Here is a 24,250-nt window from a genome sequence, read left to right as displayed (position 1 = left end):
TTATAGAATCAAGATGGGTTCAAATGAAGATCATGATCTTCATGAAAGGCCAACCAAGTCTGAGGAGCTGATTGTTTCTCTGTTGCTATGACACATTCTAGTGGATTCTTTATCAGTAATGTAATGTTGATTGTAATTTTTCTCTCCAGCTGGAACCTGGATCACTGGATGAATACCAGATTGCAACAATACTAAGAGAAATCCTAAAAGGTCTTGAATATTTGCACTCAGAAAAGAAAATCCACAGAGATATCAAAGGTAGGAAATGCAAAGGTAATTATCAGCCAAGTGATAATGCAGGAGGCTCTTGTTGATTTTCGTGTTGCCTTTTTCCAGCGGCTAACGTCTTGCTATCGGAGCAAGGTGAAGTGAAGCTGGCGGATTTTGGAGTGGCTGGGCAGCTGACGGACACACAGATAAAGAGAAATACTTTTGTGGGTACGCCATTCTGGATGGCACCTGAAGTTATCAAGCAGTCAGCTTATGATTCCAAGGTACGTCTTCCTCCCAGAATGATTGCTGCTGAGCATATTATTTATGGACGCCATTAGCCTGTGTTGTTGGGTATTACAAGCAGCGCCAATGTGTATTACTTGTCATCACTTGTCCTTGATCTAGTAGCTTCCTGGGTCATTTAAAATGGCAATAAAAGGCCAACCTTAGGAGTCAGGTATAGATTGGGATCACAGAATTTCTTTCCCCAAAAGATATTTTTCCATAATATACCAGATGAGTATTCAAACAATCCAGTTGTTTTCATGCATCCATTAGTGGCATCTCTGTTTTATTCTAGATTTAATTAACAATATTAATTCCCCAACTGTCATTGTGGGATTTGAATGCACACTTCCAAACGTTGGTCCCTGCTTCTGATTTACTTTGGAGCAATACCTGATAAGACACTGCATGCGCTGCAGCTCTCTGTTGGTGTTTCAGATTTCAGATTCAGATTTATTTATCACATGTACATCGAAACATAAAGTAAAATGCGCCTTTTGTGTTAACAACCAAGAATGTGCTGGGGGAAGGCCAGGAGTGTCACCACACCTGCTGGAGCCAGCATATATACCCACAGTGAACAACAGAACGACACAAGGCCGGACCTCCAACCCCAGGACAGTTTGCTTCCAGTCCTTGGCCCTGTAATCTCAGACTTGTAGATATCGGGCCTCCTTTGGGCAAACTGACCCAAGGGCTTCAACATTTGGACCTCTACCCTGACTTCAGCCTGCAACTTTTGGGCTTTTACCTCCAGGCTCAACGGGCTCTGGAATTCAACCTGCTGCTTTGCTAACCTCTGGGTATTGAGCCCAAGACTCACCAGTCACAGGTTAGACCTTCTGGCCTTGACTTCCAGACTTCCGACCCTGGATGCCATCATCAGTGGTTAAGTTCAAGTTTCTGTAAGAAGGAAGCCTGCAGTGTTCTGCTTTTGGCCACCACCTTCTGTTAACATAAGTTTTCCAATCTGTGGCTTTCTGAGTCTTAACTCGCCTTGTTCCCTTCTGCTTACCTGTTAAAAATTCCTTGTCAGGCAATGCTAAAAATTTCAAATTTAACTGTTGTGCTCAAAGGTATCTGCTTCTGGAATCCCATCCAATCATGCGAGCCTTTGCATTCTGTCTGTCCCTCTAGTGCTAGCACCTTACACATTCCAGGTTCCATCACAGTGGCACAACTAGACGAGCTGGCTCAGCTCAAGAGACATAGGTTCAATCCTGACTCAGGAATACTGTCTGTGTGGAGTAGACACTCTCTCTCTGAGACCAGGTGGCTTTCCTGGGAGTGTTGCTTTATTCCCCCCCCCCCCCCCTTACATGTTATGGACATCTGAGTTGGTAGGTTAGTTGATCACTCCTAACCTGGTGTGTGGGTGGGTGAGTGATGGAATCTGGAGGGAGATGATGGAAGTACGGGGAGAATGAAAACATTGCGATTATTGCAGGATTTGTGTAAACAGGATTTGATTGTTGGCACAGACACTGGCTTCCCCCCCCCCCCCCCCTCCGCAATCTGTATATTTCAGTAAACACAAAATAATCTGCAGATGCTGGGGTCAAAGCAACACTCACAACAAGCTGGAGGAACCAGCAGGTCGGGTAGCATCCGTGGAAACGATCAGTCGACGTTTCGGGGTTGCTTCTGACGAAGGGTTCCAGCTCGAAACGTCGACTGATCGTTTCCACGGATGCTGCCCGACCTGCTGAGTTCCTCGAGCTTGTTGTGAATGTTGTATATTTCAGTGTTGTCTGACATGTATCGCCAGTGTTCATTCCTTCAGTTGCCTGGATTCCTCTCAAATCTCTATCTTTGTTAAACCAACAGGAACAACCTCTCTTTTTTTACTCCCTATCCCGTTAAATGACTTGGTGTTGGATGCATAAACAGACTGCTGGAGAACCAATCTGACGCAGGGTTTTGACCTGAAACATCAAAAGTTCATTTCCTCTTGACAAATGCTGCTCGACCTACGGAGTTCCTCCAGCCGATTGTTTATTGCTCCAGAATCTGCAGTCTCTTGTGTCTCCTGGTGTTTGTATAGTGCTGCCTTGATGTGTCTTGGGATGCGTTAATAAGTAAAGGCATTATATTAGTCTTTTGCAGATGACTAATGATTTATGTATAAGCTAGAATTTTGGCCAAGCTGTTCTGGTTGACTGAATCATGTCAGCACAAAGTGGCTGAGCAGAAGGCGAGTACACATAAGAAGAAGCTGGGTAGGATATTAAGCAATAACTGATAAAATACTGGTTAGATCTTAGCTGAAATATTGTGCACCATTCTGGACGTTCTGCTTACAGAATTGTCACAGGGATAAGGAACCTTATTTCTTTGGGCTGGCTGGAGTAATTGGATTTGTTCGAAGTTCAAAGTACATTTATTAAAGAATGTATACATTATACAACCTTGACATTCCTCTTGTTACAGGCAGCCACAGAAAAACCCAAAAGAACACGTTTTTAAAAAAAACAAACACCCGAAGTGCAGAGAGAGAGGGAAAAACAAAAACAAATGGTGCAAACACTAAAAGTAAGCAAATGGCAGTCAGAACAAAAGTGAGTCCATAGACATGAAGACCAGAGTAGGCCTCAGCCTGAGACCAGCACAGAGCCGAGTAAACGTCGCAGAGTGGTGAGCAGAACCGGCCCAACCCTTACCTCTTATAGCGACACTCTGCCTTTCAAACCATCTGGCCAGGTGTTTACATTGTCCAAACATTGGGTCATTCCTCGCACTAGGACCCGGGCCCTATTGTATCGATACACTCTGCCGCTGTGTTTTGACCCATACCTGACCTTTCCAAATAGGCCTGGCACTTATGAAACCTTGCTCTCATTTAGGTGGATGGGTCTCAAACCTGCTTCTCCTCTGCTTCAAATTTTCTCCATTCCACTCACCCTGACTTTGCCTCAAACGTGCCTTGATCTTGCCCCAACTTAGCCTTGTAATTGTACGCTTCGCCCTTCAACTCAGCCTTGCCTTTGCTTGCCTCTCTTGCAGTGATCGTTTACCATAGATTTTACAAGAAAATGTGTTATTAATAAAGTAGTTGTGGTCTTTGTTTAGTTTGCCATTAGTAAACAGTCGCTGGGCTTCACCAGCACCATTAAACTCGATAAATCGTGCAAACAATAAAAATAAGCCAATAACATTCAGAACTGAAGTTCACAAAACTGAATCCACAGATATGAATCCAGTACCAGGTTATCCAGCAGCCTATTAGTTGCAGGCCACAGCTGTCTTCAGAAGTTTAAAAAAAATGTAAATTGGTATTGGTTTTTATTATTATCACATATACCAAGATGTGTGAAAAATTTGCATACTGTTCATTCAGATGCTTTGAGCTAAAATAAAGTAAAACAATAACAATGCAAGTTAAATAAATAAATTCTTAAAGCTACTGAAAGAGTGCAGGTGAACAATAAAATGCAAGGTCATAATGAGCCTCTTGTGAGGATCTTGCCCTACAAGATGTCTGTTCAAGTGTCTGATGGGACAGTGGGATAGAAGCTGTCCTTGAGCCTTGTGGTACATGCTTTCAGACATTTGTATCTTTTGTCCAATGGGAGAGAGGAGAAGAGAGAATGTCCTGTGTAGGTGGGGTCTTTGATTATATTGGCTACCTTACTGAAGCAGTGCCAAATATAGAGTGCATAGAGGAGAGGCCGGTTCTTGTGCTAAGCTGTGTCCGCAACTCAGCAGTTTCTTGCGATCATGTACATAGTAGTGCTATACCATGCCGTTATGCATCCAGGTAGAATGCTTTATTTGATGCACCAATTAAAAATTGGTTTAAGGGTCAATGGGGACATGCTGAATTTCTTTAGTCTCATGAGGAGGTAGATGGGTTGGTGAGCTTTCTGGGCCGTGACATCAACATGGTGAGACTAGGACCGATGTTCACACTTCAGAGCTTGAAGCTCTCAACCCACTCCAGCTCAACACCTTTTAATGTAGACAGGAACATGTGCACGGTCTCCCTTTCCGAAGTCAATGATGAGCTCCTACTCGCAAATTAAACATTGAGAAATTCTTTCCAGTCTCGTTAAGTTTGGTCACCACAGTGAATGATTTAAGGTTATTGGAATAAAAACCAGAAAGGAAGGGTGTGCATTTTAACAATAAATTAGATTAGAATGTTTGGAATGACTTCAGAAATTGTGGCCAGTGCGGTTTCAGAAGTAATTTTTAAAAGTCTACTGAATAAGTTCTTGCACAAATACATTGGGCTAAATGGCCTTCTGTGCTGCTACATTTTTGATCAAAAGCAATAGAAGGATATTCTGAAGCGTGGAGGCATAGAACAGATTGACTTGTCACTATGTAGTGCATTCTGCTCTTCATGAAATAAGCCTGTGCTGGTTTACTTCACAGTGGGTGAAAATAATCGCACAATTCTGGGTCAGTGGGCCCCTTGGTGTGGGTGTAACTTCTGCAGACTGCCTCAATTGTTGAATGAAATAGAAGTAGCCCTTCATTTGCCCTTTATGAGCCGTGGGAGCCTGGGAAACCTGGCTGTGTGGATACAGAATTGGCTTGTCTACAGAAGGCAGAGGGTGGTTGTGTGGAGTATTCTGCCTGGTGGTTGCTGACCAGTGCTTTTCTACAGGGATCCATTCTGTGATCCCTGCTCGTTATGATTTTTATAAATGACTTGGAAGGGTGAGTTAGTACGTTTGCAGATAATACAAAGGTTGGTCGTGATATTTTCAGGATACAGAGCTAGGCTGAGAAGTGACAGATGGATTTCAACCTGGAAAAGTGTGAAGTGATTCATTTTGGAAGGTCAAATTTGAAGGCAGGCTAAAGGGTTAATGGTAGAATTCTTGGCAATCTGGAGGAACAGAGGGATCTTATTGCCTTAATGGTTCTTAAGGTTGTGCTGGCTTTCATTAGTCAGACTGATTCCAAGGTAATGTTGCAGCTCTAACTCTGGTTGGACCACACTCGGAATATTGTGTTCAGTTCTCGTTTCCCTGTTATAGGAAGGATATGGAAGCTTTATAGAAGGTACAGAGGAGATTTACCAGGATGCTATCTGGATATTGAGGGCTTGTCTTAGAAGATAGTTGAGCGAGCTAGGGTTTTTCTGTTTGGGTTGAAGAAGGGTGAGAGGTGACTTGATGAAGGTGTACATGATGATAAGATGCATAGATAGAATGGTTAGCCAGAGACTTTTACCCAAGGGTGGAAATGGATAATACCTGGAAGCAAAATTTTAGATGATTGGAGGAAGGTTATAGGGGGGATGTTCTTAACACAGAGGTGGGTGGTCAGTGAAATACCCTGTCAGGGGTAGTGGTAGAGACAGATACATTAGGCTCATTTAAGAAACTTATATAGGCACACGGACAATAGAAAAATAGTGTGTAGGAGGAAGGGTAGGTTAAAAAGTTAGCACAACATTGTGGACTGAAGGGCATGTATTGTGTTGTAATGTTCTATGTTTTTACCCCCCTTATTGGGTGTTGGGCATTTGTAAAGATTGGGGTGTTGAACACTCTGAGGCATTGTGGAACAGCTCATCCAGGTGAGTAAGGGGCAGTACGGTATTGTAGCTGTTAGCCCAATGCTATTACAGTGCCAACGACTTGGGTTCAGTTCTGCCGCTGTCTTAAGGAATTTGTCCATCCTCCCCATGACTGGTGGGTTTCCTCCCACATTCCAAAAGATATTAATTAGTCACATGGTATAATTGGATGCTGCATGCTCATTGAGCTGGAAGAGCCTGTTACTGTGCTGTATCTTTAAATAAATAAAAAGCGGTCTGCATGTTATAAACAAGAACTTGTATGTTGGACATTATTAGAAGGAAGAGTAGAAGGGATAACTTGGCAGCTTGAAACAGTGATAATATCTGTAACCCCATGTACAGACTTGTGATTTCCCTTTATTGTTGTGTTTGTACAGGCTGACATCTGGTCTTTGGGAATCACTGCAATAGAGCTCACAAAAGGAGAACCACCGCATTCGGAGCTGCATCCAATGAAAGTTTTATTTCATATTCCGAAGAACAATGCGCCGACGTTGGAGGGAAATTACAGCAAGTCTTTAAAAGAATTTGTGGAAGCATGCTTGAATAAAGAACCAAGTTTTGTAAGTAGATTTAAATTTAATGTTTTCTCCCCCCAAAAACCTTAGCTTTGAGAAACAGCAGTCAATTTTTCCCACATGCTTACTGTTCTTTTCCACTGGCTTTATGTTGGGCATTTTCACTGGATGATGCACTCATCACTTTTCAATAATTATCACTTTCCATAATTATGCCAGCTCTCCATTGCAGTATTGAAGGTTTGCCCTTTGAATGAAACATGAAGTTAAGTTCTGCTTCGTCTATTCCTTTGGATTGGAAAGTGCCATGGGGAGAAGTGGGAGTTTGTCATTCAGCCCCTGAGCCTGGTCTTCCACTCAACGAGGTGACCTTCTACCTCAAAGGCATTTTCTATTTTATCTCTTGATTCCTTTAATGTCCAGAAATCCATCTTTGAATGCAGTGAATGAGTAAGCCTCCATTGACTGCAAAACAACAAATTTCATATAATTTGTTAGTCATGGAAAATCTGATTCTGATTCAAATGATTTACCATCCTAAGTCAAGTCTATACTTATTTCTGTCCTAAATTGCCTCCCCTTTATTTTGAGATTGCAGCAGAAGAACAATAGTATTTCCAGGTGCTCTAGTCATTATTTAATCTTCAGACAATACTTAATAAGCAATTATCTGATTACTGTCACATGGTAAGGGTAAGAACATTAAACCACAGGAGCAGGAGTATGCCACTGGGCCCAATAAGCCTGCCTCACCATTCAGTATGATCATGGCTGATCCATGCTGCCTCAATTGCTCTTCTGTGCTTGTTCCCTATAATGTTCAATTTCCCAACCTTTCAACTGTTTGTCTACCTACATCTAAGGCAGAGAATTCCAGAGACTCTCCTCTGAGAGAAGTTGCTATGCACCTCAATCCTTAGAGGGTTGGAAAGCTTTTAAAAAGCAACAGAAGGCAACTAAAAAAGCCATAAGGAGAGAAGAGATGAAATATGAAGGTAAGTAAGCCAGTGATATAAGAGAAGATACCAAAAGTTTTTTTTGGATATATAAAGATATTAAAAGAAAGATGAGAATAGATATTTGACCTCTGGAAAATGACATTGGAGAGGTAGAAATGGTGGATAAAGAAATGATGAAGTTATGTGCTGCAGAGTTCCAAGTTTTATGTTAATGACTTGGATGGCAGTACATATGGCTTTGTGGCCATGTTTGCGGACAATACGAAGGTAGGTTGAGCGGCAGGTCGTGTTGAAGAAGCAGAGAGTCTTCTGGACTTGGACAGGTTTGGAGAATGTGCAGAGAACTGGCAGATGGTATACAGCGTAGGGAAGTGTATGGTTGTGCACTTTGATAGAAGGAATAAAGGAGTGGACTTTTTTCCAAACTGGGAGAAAATTAAAAGATCAGAAGTGCCATGGGACTTAGGAGTCCTTGTGCAGGATTCCCTTAAGGTCAACTTCCAGGTTGAGTTGGTGGTAGGGAAGGCAAATGCTTTGTTAGCTTTATTTTGAGAGGACTAGAGTATCAGAGCAAGGATCTAATGTTGGTATTGTGAGCAGTTTTGAGCTTATCTGCTTACCTAAGAAAAGATGTGCTTTGGGAGTGTCCAAAGGAAGTTCAGGAGAATTATTCTGAGAATGAAAGGGTTAATGTTTGAGGAGTATTTGATGGCTTTGGGCTTCAAAGTACTCACTGGACTTTGGAAGACAGAGAGGGGATCTAATTGAAACCTATCGAATATTGAAAGGCCTCGATAGAATTGATGTAGGGAGGATGTTTCCCATTGTGGAGCTGTCTATGACCAAGAGTTCACAGCCTCAGAGTAGAGAGTCATCCGTTCAGAACAGAAACAAGAAAGAATTGCTTTAGCCAGAAGATAATGACTCTGTGGAATTCATTGCCACAGACGGCTGTGTGCGCCAAGTCATTCAGTATATTTGAAGCTGATTTTTTAAATTATTCAGAGCATCAAATGTTATGAGAAGGCAGGACAATGTGGTTGAGAGGGATAATAATCAGCCATGATGGGATGGCAAAGCAGACTCAATGGGCTGAAAGGCCCGATTCTGCTCCTATGTCTTATGGTCAATTTTAAATGACCAGCCCTTTCCTTTGTAACTATGTTCCCTTGTTCATCTATCTCCCACTGTTAGAAACATCTTAACATCTAGAACAATACAAAACCTGGAGGAACCCGGTTGGTCAGGCAGCATCGATGGAGGGAATTGGACAGTCGGCGTTCCAGCTCGAAACCCTTCATCAGACTTCATCATCTAGTCCCGATGAAGAGTCTCAAGCTGAAATGTCGTTTGTCCATGCTGAGCTCCTCCAGCTCCTTTGTGTGCTGTTCCAGATTTCTAGCACCTGCAGTCTCTCATATCTCCATCTTATCATCTGCCTGGTCAAGCTTTCTTAGGATCATCTATTTGGAAAAAGATTCTTCTAAACTCCAAGGAATACAGAATTAATCTGTCTAACCTTTTTGATAGGACAGCCCTCTCATCCGAGAAATCAACCTGCCTCCAGTGCTATTATATTCTTTTTAGGTAAACAAGTACATTTATTATCAAAGTATGTGTATGTCATCATATACTATGAAAGTCATTTTCTTGCAGGCATTCACGGTAGAACAAAAGAATACAGTAGAATCAAAGAGAAGAACTACACATAAAGACTGACTAACAACCAATGTGCAGGAGAAGACAAATTGTGCAAATAGAAAAAACACTAATAATAATAAATAATTAACTAAATAATACTGAGAACATGAGGATGCTGTTCCCTTATTCAAGAAGGGGAGTAGAGATAGCCCAGGAAATTATAGACCAGTGAATCTTAATTCAGTGGTTAGTAAGTTGATGGAGAAGATGCTGAGAGGCAGGATTTATAAACATTTGAAGAGGTATAGTATGATTAGGAATAGTCAACATGGCTTTGTCAAGGGCAGGTCGTGCCTTACGAGCCTGTTTGAATTTATTATTTTTTTTAAATTAATTTTTATTGCAACACCAACAAATTACATTCAATGCAACCAATTGCCAATTACATTTTGACTGTTTAACCCAGCCACCCCCCCCACCTTCATCACCATCCCCCCTCCTGATTGAATTTTTTGAGGATGTGACTAGACATATTGATGAAAAAAGAGCAGTAGATGTAGTGTATCTGGATCTCAGCAAGGCATTTGATAAGGCACCCATGTAAGGCCTATGGAGAAAATAAGGAGGTATGGGATCTAAGGGGACCTTGCTTTGTGAATCCGGAACTGGCTTGCCCACAGAAGGCAAAGAGTGGTTGTAGACTGGTCATATTCTGCATGGAGGTCGGTGACCAGTGGTGTGCCTCAGGGATCTATTCTGGGACCCCTACTCTTCATGATTTTTATAAATGACCTGGTTGAGGAAGTGGAGAGATGGGTTAGTAAGTTTGCTGATGACACAAAGGTTGGGGGTGCTGTGGATAGTGTGGAGGGCTGTCAGAGGTTGCAGCAGGACATTGATAGGATGCAAAATTGGGCTGAGAAGTGGCAGATGGAGTTCAACCCAGATAGTGTGAAGTGGTTCATTTTGGTAGGTCAAATATGATGGCAGAATATAGTATTAATGGTAAGACTCTTGGCAGTGTGGAGGATCAGAGGGATCATGGGGTCCGAGTCCATAGGACGCTTAAAGCAGCTGCGCAGGTTGACTTTGTGGTTAAGAAGGCGTAGGGTGTATTAGCCTTCATTAATTATGGAATTGAATTTAGGAGCTGAGGGGTAATGTTGCAGCTACATAGGACCCTGGTCAGACCCCATTTGGAGCACTGTGCTCCATTCTGGTCGTCTCACTACAGTAAGGATGTGGAAACTATAGAAAGGGTGCAGAGGAGATTTACAAGGATGTTGCCTCGATTGGGGAACATGCCTTATGAAAACAGATTGAGTGAATTTGGCCTTTTCTCCTTGGAGCGACAGAGGATGAGAGGTGACCTGATAGAGGTGTATAAGATGATGAGAGGCATTGATCATGTGGATAGTCAGAGGCTTTTTCCCAGGGCTGAAATGGTTGCCATAAGAGGGCACAGGTTTAAGGTGCTGGGGAGTAGGTACAGAGGAGATGTCAGGGGTAAGTTTTTCACTCAAGAGAGTGGTGAGTGTGTGGAATAGGCTGCCGGCAACGGTGGTGGAGGTAGATACGATAGGGTCTTTTAAGAGACTTTTGGATAGGTACCTGGAGCTTAGAAAAATAGAGGGCTGTGAGTAACCCTAGTAATTTCTACAGTAGGGTCATGTTCAGCACAACTTTGTGGGCTGAAGGACCTGTATTGTGCTGTAGGTTTTCTATGTTTTTATGTTTCTAACTTCTTAAACCTGATGGTGTGGGAGCTACCTCCTTCACAATTGTGGCAACAAGAAGAAAGCATGGGCTGGATGGTGGAGGTCCTTGATGGATACTGAGATGTGCTCATTGGTGGGGAGGGCTTTACCTGTGATGGACCGGACTGTATCGACTACTTTTTGTAGGCTTTTCCATTCTTGGCCGTTGGTGTTTCCATACCGGGCCGTGATGCACTCAGTCAGGATACTCTTCACGGCACACCTATAGAAGTCTGTCAAAGTTTTAGATGACATGCTGAATTTGTGCAAACTTCAAAGAAAGTAGAGGCGCTGCCGTTGAATGTTTTGTTGGAATTGCTGACTAACATTTTGTTTGAGAGCTTGTTGTGCATGAATTTGCTGTTGCATTCTCTATGTTAAAAATGCTTCAGTAACTGGTGAACCATCTTGGAGCTTCTTAAAGACGCACAGAGTGGCATAAGATTTTTGCCGGTTAGGGTAATTAGATGTCTTAATTTCCTCTGCTCTTGGTGTTCTTTGTTTAACCTCATTCAGATGTAGCAGCAACCATATATTGTTCTTCTGTCAGGTCCCTGAGCATTGAAGGAACACCGAGTTGTTTCAGGCTCACGTCAACAGTACAGTGGTTGCAAAAGGCATTCAGTCATTTTTTTTAAACCTGGCAATGCTGTAGAGTTAACCGGAATGACAGAACAAAATTCAGGATGTGAATGACTCACTATGCCACAACTGGTTGCTTTTGATAACTCCCTGAGGGTTTTCAGATGAACAAGCTACAAGTCACGATGGCATACATTGTGTGCAACTTTTTCCCTGAATGCCAATTTAAAATTAAATGGAAACATCAGAACTGAAGAACATCTGAAAACAGAACATAATGACTGGCTTGTGTTTAAGGGGAAGATTTCACTACTGCAAAGACCTTTAGCAACTAACAATGAGCTGGAGGAACTCAATGGGTTGAGCAGCATCTGAGGAAAGAAAGAAATTGTCGAAGTTTTGGTTTGAAACCTTGCATCAGGATTGAAATTGGAGAGGTGAGATGGCCAGCATACAGTGGGGAAGGATAGTAGCGAGGAAAGACTGAGGTGATTGATAGACTGAGGAGGGGTGTGAGGTGACAGGCAGGGAGTGCCTGGTAGGGTAGGTAGTGCCAGATAGTTCTGAGTACAATGAAAAACTTAGTTATTGCAGCCCAAAAGATTGGAGACACAACATTTGTAAGAAAAAATAATAAATTCAATTTAAGTTCCTTAAAGTTATATAAGAAACAACAGTTAGAACAAAAAAAAAGTCCATTGTATTGCTAAGTGGTCATAGTGCTGTTTTACTGAAATGGTAGTTATGATTTTGCCATTTGGCCCAAGAGCCAAATGGCAGAAGGGAAGTAGACATTCTCGAACTTGATGGTGCAGACTTCCTGCCTAATAGTAGCCGTGAGAAGGTATGGCCCAAACGGTGGGAATTTTTCATGACAGCTGTTGCCGCCTTGAGGCATCACCTCTTGCAGATACTGTCAATGGTAAGGAGGGATGTGTCAGTGAGTCCACTATTTTCTGCGGCTTTTGTGCATTCCAGTTGCTGTACCAGACCATGATGCAACCGGTCAGAATACTTCCGACAGTGCATCTTTAGAAGTTTGTTAGTATGTTGGGTGCAATTAAATCATACAGCAAGTGTGAAGATGTTTAACCAAGGACCCGACATTGAAGAATGATGAGCTTTGCTTTACTTTTCAGCTTTAAAAGGATTCATATGTACTTTACTTACTTTCTTAAGAGACCAACAGCAAAAGAGTTGCTGAAGCACAAGTTTATAATACGAAACTCCAGAAAGACCTCCTACTTGACGGAACTGATTGACCGGTACAAGCGGTGGAAGGCAGAACAGAACCATGAGGACTCCAGCTCGGGTGAATTAGACTCGTGAGTGTTGCTCTAGCACATATTTATATAAGGCTTGGGTGCATCCAATGAAACATGCAAAGCTATCTTGACGAATGTGCTATCACATAACTCAGAAGTAGGTCATCAGATCTGTGTTTCAATAACTGTAAAGTATTTGGAACTTCCCAAAGTCATGCAGTGTGCATGAGGTTTTTGTGGTAAATGGAGGTGTTTACTTCCTCAGATCAAGACACAGGTAAAACCACATTTGGTGTTACATGCAGTTCTGTTTGCCAATGTCATTAAACCAGTATGGGTGAAAACAATTATGAGGGTGTTACTTGGACCTATGCCTTGTGTTATAAAGAAAGACTGGATAGGCTGAGGCTTTTTTCCTGGAGCGTAGGAGGCAGAGGGGTGACTATATAGTTACAAAAAAATTATAGGACATGGTAAGTCTTTTCCCCAGTGTAGGAAAATCCAAAATTAGAAGGTATAGGTTTAAAGTGAGAGGGGAAAGATTAGAAGAGAATCTGAGGGGCAAATTTTCATAGAGACAGTAGTGGGTGTATGGGTATGGAGTACCAGGGGTAGTTGTGAAGGTGGTTACAGTTACAGCACGTAAAAGATATTCAGACAGTTGCATACTTAGAGGAATTTTGGAGGGATATGGGCCAAATGCAGGCAGATGGGACTGGCTCAGGTTGGCACCTTGGTTGATGCATACGAGCTGGGCAGATGGGAATGTTCCAGTGTTCTTTGGCTGTGTGACTGTATCCAGTACATTCACTGTTTCTTTCTCCACAGATACTGCTCGACCTGCTGAGCCTTCCAATAATTTTTGTTGTTGTTTCTGATTTTCCGCATCCACATTCTTTTTTAAACTTTCTCTCAGATCTGTGCTGCTGTTATAAGTTTCCACCTTTTCTGCTTCCTCTCACCTTATCCAAATCTCCTAGGCCCTTATTCTTCTCAGATTTCAGTTCTGTGAATTGGTGGGTTTTAGCATGTTAAAGGTGTTGTATAAGCACAAGTATGTGTAGCAGCTCTTTCACTTGGTGAAATTGCCTTCCTTTGGTTTGGATAGATAAGTTTACCATGTGGGTGATTTGTCAAGTAGATGAATCAATTATGATCTTTTTCTTAACATTAGGGAAGCTGAAAGACAGGCATCAGGAGGGGAGGATACAAGTGACTGGATCTTTACGATCAGAGAGAACGACCCAACCAAACTACAAAATGGAGCAAGTCAGCTTGACAGCCTCAGCGAGAGTGATCAGGTACCGTTGATCTCGGTCTTCAGTTTGATGAGCAAATCTTTGTTGTTCTACTGTCCTATTGCTGCTAAGGTGATCACTGGTGGTCAAGATAAATCATTGTGGTTTTAGCCAAATTAAAGTTCTGTCACAAGTTCTGTCTAAGACAGAGCACCACAGGTCACCGTGGTGATATGCATTCATACATGTATATATTCTACATTACAACAGAAGGCATTCTCAAAGGATTTTAGTGGCCTGTAAAACACTTCAGAGTGTCTTGAGATTGTGAAATGCCTTACAAGAATACAACACTTCCTTTCTCTCATTTGAAACATTTCTTAAAACTCATCTGATTATCCAAGCTTTCAGTCGTCCATTTTAGTTTTACTTTGGTGTTCAATATTATACGATATCACTACTGTGAGGTACACTCAGAGATCTTTAGAACTGAGATGAGGAAGGAATTTCTTCAGCCAAGGGTAGTGAATATGTGGAATTTGTTGCCACGAAGGGAGGTGGAAACCAAGTCATTGGGTGTATTTAAGGCAGAGACTGATAAACTACGTAGAAATTTACAGCACTTTTACAGGCTCTTCAGCCCACAATGTTGTGCCGATCACGTAACCTACTCCAGAGACTCCCTAGCATTTCCTTAGCACGTAGCCCTCTGTTTTTCAAAACTCCATGTACCTATCTAAGAAACTCTTAAAAGACCCTATTGTCTCAGCTTCCACCACCGCTGCCGACAGTGCATTCCACGCACCCACCACTCTGTGCGACACTTACCCCCTCCCTGACATCCCCTCTGTACCCATTTCCAAACACCTTAAAACTATGCCCCCTCTTTTTAGCCACTTCAGCCCTGGGAAAAAGCCTCAGGCTGTCCACACGATCAATGCCTCTCATCATCTTATACACCTCTATCAAGTCACTGCTCATCCTCCATCGCTCCAAGGAGAAAAGGCTGAGTTCACTCAACCTATTCTCATAAGGTATGCCCTCCAATCCAGGCAACGTCCTTGTAAATCTCTGCACTCTCTCTTTAGTATCCACATCCTTCCTGTAGTGAGGTGACCAGAACTGGACATAGTACTCCAAGTGGAATCTGACCAAGGTCCTACATAGCCATAACATTACCTCATGGCTCTTGAACTCAGTCTCATAGTTGATGAATGCCAACACACCATACACCTTAACAGCACTGTCAACCTGCACAGCAGCTTTAAGTGTCCTATTGACATGGACCCCAAGATCTCTCAGATCCTGCACACTGCCAAGAGTCTTCCCATTTATATTACAGTCGGCCCTCCTTGTCCACAAGGGATTGGTTCCGGGAACCCTTGCAGATACCAAAAAACACTGATGCTCAAGTTACTTATTCAACCCGTTTCAATGCGGTGGATCTTAGGACCCAGCGGAACCCCGGACCTTATTTAACCAGACTCAGTGTGGTGGGCATTAGGACCCGGCGGTGGAGCTCTGAATCTGCAGTGTTTCTGTTCACGAAAATAATCATCACGATTTAAAATAAAGTGGAAATAATAAAGCGATCAGAAAGAGGTGAAACGTCATTGGAAAAGTGTTAGGCTGCAGTCAGTCAACGATCAGAACAATTTTAAAGGATAAAATAAGAAAGGCCCTGCCCGATTAAAGCCACAATTATTACTAAGCAATGCAGTGGTTTAATTATTGAGTTTTGGGGTTTTAGGTTTTTGATCCTCTACATCAACCCGGTAGGGATGGACAGCGTGCTCGAGAGCGATCTGCCACTGGATCGAACTCGGGAATTTCCTTTCCCGAGCCTGGCGCTGAAACATAATGTTTCTTAAGTATTTTATATGCATAGAAAAGTAAAATATATACTATATACTAAGACAAACGTTTGACTAACTGACACTAAATAATACCAGCTGTACCTGTTCTGACTTACTTAGTAAGAGAACTTCTGTTTTTTTTTTCTGATCCCGATGCACGATAACCTACGCACATCCTCCTGTATACTTTAAGTCATCTCCAGATTATTTTACATAGCATATACAATGTAAATGCTATGTAAAATAGTTGTTATACTGCATTGTTTAGGGAATAATGACAAGAAAAAAAGTCTGTACATGCTTGAACAGCAAGTGCTGGAAGAGCATTTCTGGGTTTTCTCAATTCGCGGTTGGTTGAATTCGCGCATGCGAAACTCACAGATAAGGAGGGCCGACTATATATTCTGTCTTCAAATTTGACCTACCAAAAGGAACCACTTCACACTTAACCTGGGTTGAAGTCCATGTGCCACTTCTCAGCCCAGTTCTGTACCTTATCGATGTCCCACTGTAACCGCTGACAATCCTCCACACTATCTACAACACCCCCAACCTTGTGTCATCAGCAAACTTACTAACCCACCCTTTTACTTCATTCGGGTCATTTATAAAAATCACAACGAGGAGGGGTCCCAGAACAGATCCCTGTGGAGCACCACTGGTCACTGACCTCCATGTAGAATATGAACCATTTACAACCACCCTTTGCCTACTGTGGGCAAGCCAATTCACAAAACAAGGTCTCCTTGGATCCCATGCCTCCTTACTTTCTGAAGGAGCCTTGCATGGGGAACCTTATCAAATGGCTTACTGAAATGCATATATGCTACATCTACTGCTCTACCTAATGTGATTATGTCTCTCCAAATGCTCATAAGTCCTGCCTCTGAGGATTTTCTCCAACAATTTGCCCACTACTGAAGTCAATCTCACTGGACTGTAATTCCCTGGGTTATCTCTACTCCCTTTCTTGAACAAGGGAACAACATTTGCAATCCTCCAATCCTTCGGTACTTCTCCTGTCCTTATTGATGACACAAAGATCATCGCAAGAGGCTCAGCAATCTCCTCCCTCATTTCCCACAGTAGCCTGGAGTGTATCTCATCCGGACCCAGTGACTTATCTAACTTAATGCTTTTCAAAAGCTCCAGCACATCCTCTTTCTTAATGTCTGTATGCTCAAGCGTTTCAGTCCGCTGTAAGTCATCCTCACAATTGCCAAGGTCTTTTTCCCTGGTGAATACTGAAGCAAAGTATTCATTAAGTACTTCTGCTACCTCCTCCGACTCTATGCACCTATTTCCACTATTGCACCTGATCGGTCCTATTTTCACATGGCTCATCCTCTTGCTCTTCACATACTTGTAGAATGCCTTGGGGTTTTCCTTAATCCTGCTCACCAAGGCCTTCTCATGGCCCCTTCTGGCTCTCCTAATTCCATTCTCAAGCTCCTTCCTAGCAACCTTGTGATTTTTCAGAGCTCTAACAGTAGGTATATATATGTATATTTAATAGTTGATTAAGAACAGTGCAAAGCAGAAATAATATAAAGAAAAAGTGAGGTAGTGTTCATGGGTTCAATGTCCATTTAAGAATTGGATGGTAGAGGGGAAGAAGCTGTTCCTGAATGGCTGAGTGTGAGCCTTCAGGCTTCTGTACCTCCTACCTGTTGGTAGCAATGAGAAGAGGGCATGTCCTGGGTGATGGGAGTCCTTACTTTCTGAGGCACCGTTCCTCGAAGATGTCGTGGATACAACAGAGGCCAAGATGGAGAGGACTAATTTTAGTAGCTTCTTTCAGTCCTATGCAGTAACACCCCTCCCCTTACCAGATAGTGATGCAGCCTGTCAGAATACTCTCCACGGTACATCTATAGACTTTGTTCCTTGCAAGAAAAATATAAACCAGTTTTAATGTATAGATTTGGTTCATCCTTACTCACTGAAGCACAGTTATAGTCTACAAGTTAGTAGTATTCAACTACTATTTTTTGTTTTAGGTCCAAGATGCTCCAAAGCAATCACAGTCTCAATGTTTACCTACAATTATTTCTCCATTATTTACTGAGGTAAGAAAAGGCATTTACATGAGTGTAATTCAGCTGATGAATATTCCATTCATTTTTGCGTATCTATAATGAATTAATTAATGGCCGCGTTCAGGTCCATTGTATTGATCTGACGCACGAAGTGCATGAATCGATTGATACATGTTCCTGGTTAATTAACTGAAATGCTTTCACTCTGCGTCGGGTGGCTGGTAGGCCTTTAGTGTGTTGACTGATTGACGGACACTATTTCAGCTCAAGGAGAAGATCCAGGCAGGTGGAGGCTACACCGAAGCTGTTGATGAACTGAGAGAGGCCTTTTTCCTGGCAGAAAAAGCTTGTCCGGGCATCTCTGATGCACTTGTGAAACAACTCGTGCAAAGACTTCAGAGGTATTTTCTATCATTAAGACAATAATACTGTTTTTCAAAACCCATTTTAGCCATTCAAATTATATTAGCTGAGCCTGAACCCAAAAGCTTCCATCGTTATTCTTGTGTGTAATTTGTAATTGTTTTAAAGTTGAAGCATACCATTGCCGTTTGATTTTATTTTCAGCCAATTTTACTGGTTGCATCGTCTATTGTTTTTAATGATCAATGACAGCCTGTGGATCGAGAAGACTGTGTGCAAAAGGGCAGGGTTTGTTGGTGTAGCTGCAAGAAGTCTTGGTTGACCCCACTTGGAGCTTTGAGTAGCTGTGTGCACTATATCAAAGGAAAGCTGTAGTGGTTGTGAAGAGAAAAATTCTGAATGATATTAGGACTCCATAGATTAAATTGGACAAAAAGATGTATAGAATTATATTCCCTAGATTTGGAAAGTGAAGCGGGTGATTGGATTGAAGTTTTCAACATAAGGGGAACCAACTGGATAGGTATTGACTATATCTGATGCCTTTCATACTTGCTTTGAAGGCAATGGTTAGTCTGCATTTGGCACATTGAGAGCAGCTTTAGGCGCTGTATCTCAGAAAAGGTGTGCTAGCCTTTTGCGAAGGTCAAGAAGTGGTTCACAAGAATGATCCCAGGAATGAAAGGCTTAATGTGTGAGGAGTATTTGATTGCTCTGGGCCTGTGGTCGATGGAGTTCAAAAGGATGGGGGGGCGGGGTGGAGTTCATTGAAACCTCTCGAATACTCAATGGCTGGGTGGAACAGACATGGAGAAGATGTTTCCATTAAGTAGGGGAGTCTAGGATTCAAAAGCACAGTGACAAAATAAAGAGATGTCTCTTTAAAACAGAGAAAAAGAGGAATATCTTCAGCCAGAAGCTACCCAGTCCTCAGGGTGTATTTAAGACAATGATTGATAAGTTCTTGATCGGTAACAGTTAATGGGGAAAAGGAGGTCAGCTGTGATTGAATGGTGGAGTGGAACTGATGGCACAAGGGGACTAATTCTGTTTCGATATGTTATGCCTTGTATAGAGATCTCATCTTGTATAAAGCAGGTTCTTTATGAATAACCTCAACTGTCTGGCCCCCTGGATTGTTGACAGCTTGAGGGAGTCGCAGCAGAGTTAGGAATATTTGCTTCCTTTATTTACCCTCTGCATTTTGCTTGATCAAGTTAAACAGACTAGTTTGTGCCTCATACTGGAGTCATTATGTGGATGAACAAAGTGTCAAAAGCTAATCAGTTACTGGCAGCAAAGCCAGTAAATCATTTGTTACTGATTCGTAAAGGTAAAAAGAATAATCTTTGAAATTTCTATTTCAGATATTCAATAAGTGGGGCCAGTTCTTCCAACTGAAGGTGAATGTTCATTTCTGGAAGGATGATGTCGCTGAGACTGCGTTGGTGCTCTTAACAGTGATCACATACAACAACTTTGCAAGACATTATAGGTTATCCCCTGGACAAACAGCACCAGAAGTCTCTCAGAGCAAATTGTCAGCCAGTTTATGCTGCTTGAAGCTGTTAGTTTTTATCAATTTCTACCATAGTGCACATTTTCAGGTGGGATGAACTGCCTACCAATTTTTTTTTAAGTTTTGTTTTATATCCCAAGTTGTATATTTAGGACTGAGATCCGGAAAGTGAAACCTCTGCAGTGCCTCAGGTAACCTGCTTAACGTTGATGATTATAACTGGGAGACGGAGAGGTTCTCATTAGCTTGTGTATATTTGTGTATATAGAATAATTTTTACTGAAGGTGCAGATCATGAGAGCATATTAGGAGCATAATTGACTTATTGTACAGCCTCAGGGTCTGAAATGACCTGCTTCTACTCCAGTTCTCGGGTGGCTCGAGACCCATGTAGGATCTGATGACTCTGCCATAGGTGGGTCAGGTAGCTCTTGATGGGGAGGGGAGGGGTTGGGTAGTTCGGGTGTTGTTTGCTCCTTCTGCTGTTTGTGCTCGGCCTCCATTCGTTCCTGTCATCGAGACTTAAGGTGCTTAGTGCCTTCCCGGATGCTACTTCAACAAACTTGAGCGGTCATGATAACTGCATAAATCACATCAACAACCAATTGCTTATGTGGACTTTGTTCTGTGGATGAAACTTCGAAAGGGCCATTGTTAAATATTACCTGTATAGATTGAATAATGTTCTGGTGACTTTTTATTTAGTTATTTTCTGGACCTTGCCATTTTTGTAATTATACTATCCAATTTGGATGATCTTGGATCACTTTTTAGTAGTTTTTCATTTTCATCTGGCCCAACTCAATTACCTTTTGAAATGTAGCACCCTTAGATGACAAGGGATGAACACCTTCATCTGAGTTGTGTTTATTACCTTGCAAGAGTTCAGAATGACAAATGATATTTTCTTTGACCTTTCACTTGGTTTTCAAAGCAATTCAAGCAAAATTGGAAATGACCAGTTGTCACCTTGCTCTTCTTAGTAAGTTGCATCTTTGATGAGATAACCATAGTTGTCAAGATGATATCTGTCCCTTTAGTCTGGATCTTAGAGACTTCCCTGAATGTCTCAAAGTAAATAGTCCAGTGTGTCCTTTCACATCAGTTTAAGTTTTGAGCTGGTGAGGTAACTTGTGTAGAAGCTTAATTGTCAACTTCTAGGCAAATAGGTTGGAAAGATTATTTTCTGCATCAGAAAGTTAGATCCTCTTGCGTTTTAGAGTGTGTGCCAGCACCTGGCTTCAGATGTTTCAGACTGTTACATTACTGTTAATTTGCGGTAGTAAATGTCAAGCTAATGAGGGAGAGAGGCTTCAGGAGCTCGACAATGTTGAATCAAGCTAAACAGGCCAAATCACACATTGTGTGTGTGCCAAAAAGCATTGATCAGTCAAGAGCCACTTGAATACCAGAAAAGTTGTAGATGCAGGGAATCTCAAAATAAAAATATGACGCTGCGAACACTCAGCAGATCTGGCAGCATCAATGGGAAGAGAAGCTGTTAACCTTTCAGGTTCGAATAAGAGAGAGAAGGCAGGTAGAGAGGTAGGGGCGGGCAGTTTCTCAAAAGGGTGAAATATAGCTATTGAGGGACTGTTAATCTACTTTGTGTAATAGATTGCTGATATTGTAACGTTGGTATATAGCATAATTAGAACAAACTATACAAATGTAAGAGAAAAAGATGAGTGTTGGCAACCAAAAATGGCCAGTTCTGATACAAACTGAGAGGATTTTTGGAAGATAGAGAATTGGATAGTGTGCCTAGCTGAACCATGAGGTGATTATCCTCAAACTTGCAATAGATCTCATTATCAACCTCCAAAAATCAAAGCTTTTGCAGACATCCCTTTCTAGTTTCAAAGCGTAATTCCCATCCCTATAAATATTGATTGATTTTATTTCTGATTCTTAAAGGAATTTAGAAAAACAGCACCGAGTAGGCCTTTCTGACCCCTTGAGCTACACTGCCCAGCAACCCCCGACAACCCCGATTTAATCATAACCTGTTTGCAGGACAATTTACAATGACCAATTAACCTATCCGGTACGTCTTTGGACTGTGGGAGAAAACCAGAGGAAACCCACATATTTCACAGAGAGGATGTACAGACTCCTTACAGAGGATGCTGGAATTGAACTCCACACTCCATCCTGAGTTGTAACAGTGTTGTGCTAACCGTGGCACCCATGAATATGCATCAGAACTCGGCTTCTGCATTGGACTGCAAGTCTAAGAAAAAAATTTTGCTTGATGTTCCTTCAATTGATGGTATATACCCAACTTAAAAAAAATAGAATGACAGAAATACTCAGCTTTTGTGGGAAATAAAACAGAACCACCATTTCCCTTTGTCAATTCGTTGTCAAATTTTCACATTTACAACCTTATTTGTCAGATACATAAGTGAAAGCTTGGTATTTGTGTGACTGACGCACTCCACTGTTTTAACTTGCCACGTGCTTGTAACATTCTAACTATGCAATAGAACCAAAGAGTCTTGGGTTCAGGATCCTTCCTGAAGGGATTATGTTGTACAACTAACCCAGTAAACTTTCCAAGTGTTTTGTATATCAGAGTCTCTTTGAGACTACCTGCAAACAACTCATGCAGCTTTAATTGGTTGAAAGGAGTATCTGAAATACAATGTTTAATCTATAGTTGTGCCAGTGTAAATATTCAATCTTTGTTGGATTATGCCTGAGAGAATTTATTACGTCTACAGCTGTGGCATCTTGCATCCTTCCAATGTTTCAAATGAAGTCCAACGTCACTTTTGACCATTAAAAATGCAACTTTGGGACATTTAAAGTTTGTGAATTTCTACAATCAACATTCGGGCCCAGATCAGGTTATGTTTTATTCCATCATGTAATCACTTTGATTTGTGCTGAGGACAAAGAGGTAACCAATTCCTGCTTCCACTCATTGCTGCAAAGCAATTCTGCTGTGTGTTCATTCCTTTAGCCAGTTAGTAAAATCACAGATTTATTTCATAAATATCGGAGCTAGTGCTTCTGTTGACTGGGTGAGCTAGTTGGTGTTGGACCATCTTGTGCACTAATTAGAAAAGTTAGTGAATCACCAGAAGGCATTGAGTAGTAATAATGTATGCTGGCTGCATTGCGATTGCCTACCTGATAGAATAGGCCACGAGGTACTACTTATAGATCCACTTTTGTAGGGTGTTAAACAATCTGTCATCACAGATTATAGTGTTTGCATTAAGTTCTGTTATTTAAAGATGCATATTTCCCTATTTGTTTGCACTATATAATTGGCCATTTTAAAGAAGTAAGGTGACATTAGACCTTGTGTAGTAATTAGATCTTCAGTCTCGTCACCGTTTCCATAACAGAAGTGCCATGACTCAGTCTACCCCCTTTACTGCGGTGGTATGCTGCACTTTCCCTATTTAGTTTGTATGAACCTGGCTGCACTTTTGAAAGTATTTTTATTTTAATATTTCAAACATGGTACATGGATTGCAGTTTTTGTACCTGTTCTCTCCAGCTAACTGCAAATATTTTACAATCAAAGGAATCTGTAATTAATGTATTTTGTGCACATAATGGCAATAAAGTAGTAAGGTCATCAGAAAATGTTCTTAAACACAGGTACATTGTATGGAATGATTCAATTGAAAAGACAATATTTTTATAATTGTGTGTAAAGAGCTAGTGTTGCAGTAAATCTGGTCCTTTAAGATGTTTAATAATGACAGGATACTTAATAAAGATGCTAATTGTGTAAATTTCATTTTATGTAACATTGCTGACAGTTTATAGTCTTGTATATAATCCTTGCTTCTGTCATTCAACACAATGTACTGAAATTCTCTGTAAGCTTTTAAGTGATTTTAAATAAAAGGTGAATTCTGATGCAATGTAGAATGTTAGTTCTGTAAAAAGATGTTTTTGTAACTGAAGGAAACAAAGTGCATAGACAGCCTAATGTAAGAACATGAGACATGATGTTGGAACAGAAGTTACTCCTTTGAGTTTGCTCTTTGATAAGACCATAAGCAATGTTCAAGCTCAGTTTCATTTTTCTGTCCAATGTTTATCTCAGCATATAACCGTAGATCAGTTGGTTCTTTTAGAGAATTCATGGTCCTTTGTGCACCTGGGGTATTTTTTAACCCAATTTTTCCCTGCTTTCAGTCCTGAGAGAATGTCTTTTTTTTCCCCTGAGACTGCAGCTCTCATTTGGAGGGAAAACAGACTCCTGTTGTCCATTATATGAATCCCTCTCAGTCTCAGGGTTCTGCAGCACTGTGTGTAACACTGCTCTGCTTTGGCACTAGTTGCATTCATCAGTTTGCATTTGGGTAGATCCCACAATGGGCCTGGACCTGCTTTAAACCCAGGAGATGCTGAGTGACAAGTGTCTCTGGTGTAACTGAGACCTAAGATAGTCGTGATCTCAGAGGTGAATTCAATGTTTGTGATTTTTAATGTTTTTAATGGTTTCTTAAT

At 41.5% G+C, this 24,250-nt stretch overlaps 1 protein-coding gene across 1 annotated transcript in view; it reads left to right on the top strand.

Moving 5' to 3' along the window:
• The window catches only part of LOC140198020 (serine/threonine-protein kinase 24-like), a 67,580-nt gene extending 43,932 nt beyond the window's left edge, over window positions 1–23,648 (top strand). Inside the window, exons 5-12 of the mRNA XM_072258829.1 lie at window positions 150–258; window positions 337–494; window positions 6,412–6,597; window positions 12,671–12,816; window positions 13,931–14,057; window positions 17,851–17,919; window positions 18,154–18,290; window positions 19,620–23,648. Of these exons, the coding sequence (XP_072114930.1) occupies window positions 150–258; window positions 337–494; window positions 6,412–6,597; window positions 12,671–12,816; window positions 13,931–14,057; window positions 17,851–17,919; window positions 18,154–18,290; window positions 19,620–19,653 (966 nt within the window). The 3' untranslated portion in view covers window positions 19,654–23,648. The remainder of the gene's footprint in view (window positions 1–149; window positions 259–336; window positions 495–6,411; window positions 6,598–12,670; window positions 12,817–13,930; window positions 14,058–17,850; window positions 17,920–18,153; window positions 18,291–19,619) is intronic.
• The last annotated feature ends 602 nt before the right edge of the window (window positions 23,649–24,250 follow it).

The sequence above is a fragment of the Mobula birostris genome, chromosome 5 (assembly GCF_030028105.1).
Source record: "Mobula birostris isolate sMobBir1 chromosome 5, sMobBir1.hap1, whole genome shotgun sequence".
Taxonomy (NCBI): domain Eukaryota; kingdom Metazoa; phylum Chordata; class Chondrichthyes; order Myliobatiformes; family Myliobatidae; genus Mobula; species Mobula birostris.
The sequence above is the reverse complement of the archived record's forward strand: the minus strand, read 5'-3'. Positions and strand labels throughout refer to the sequence as shown.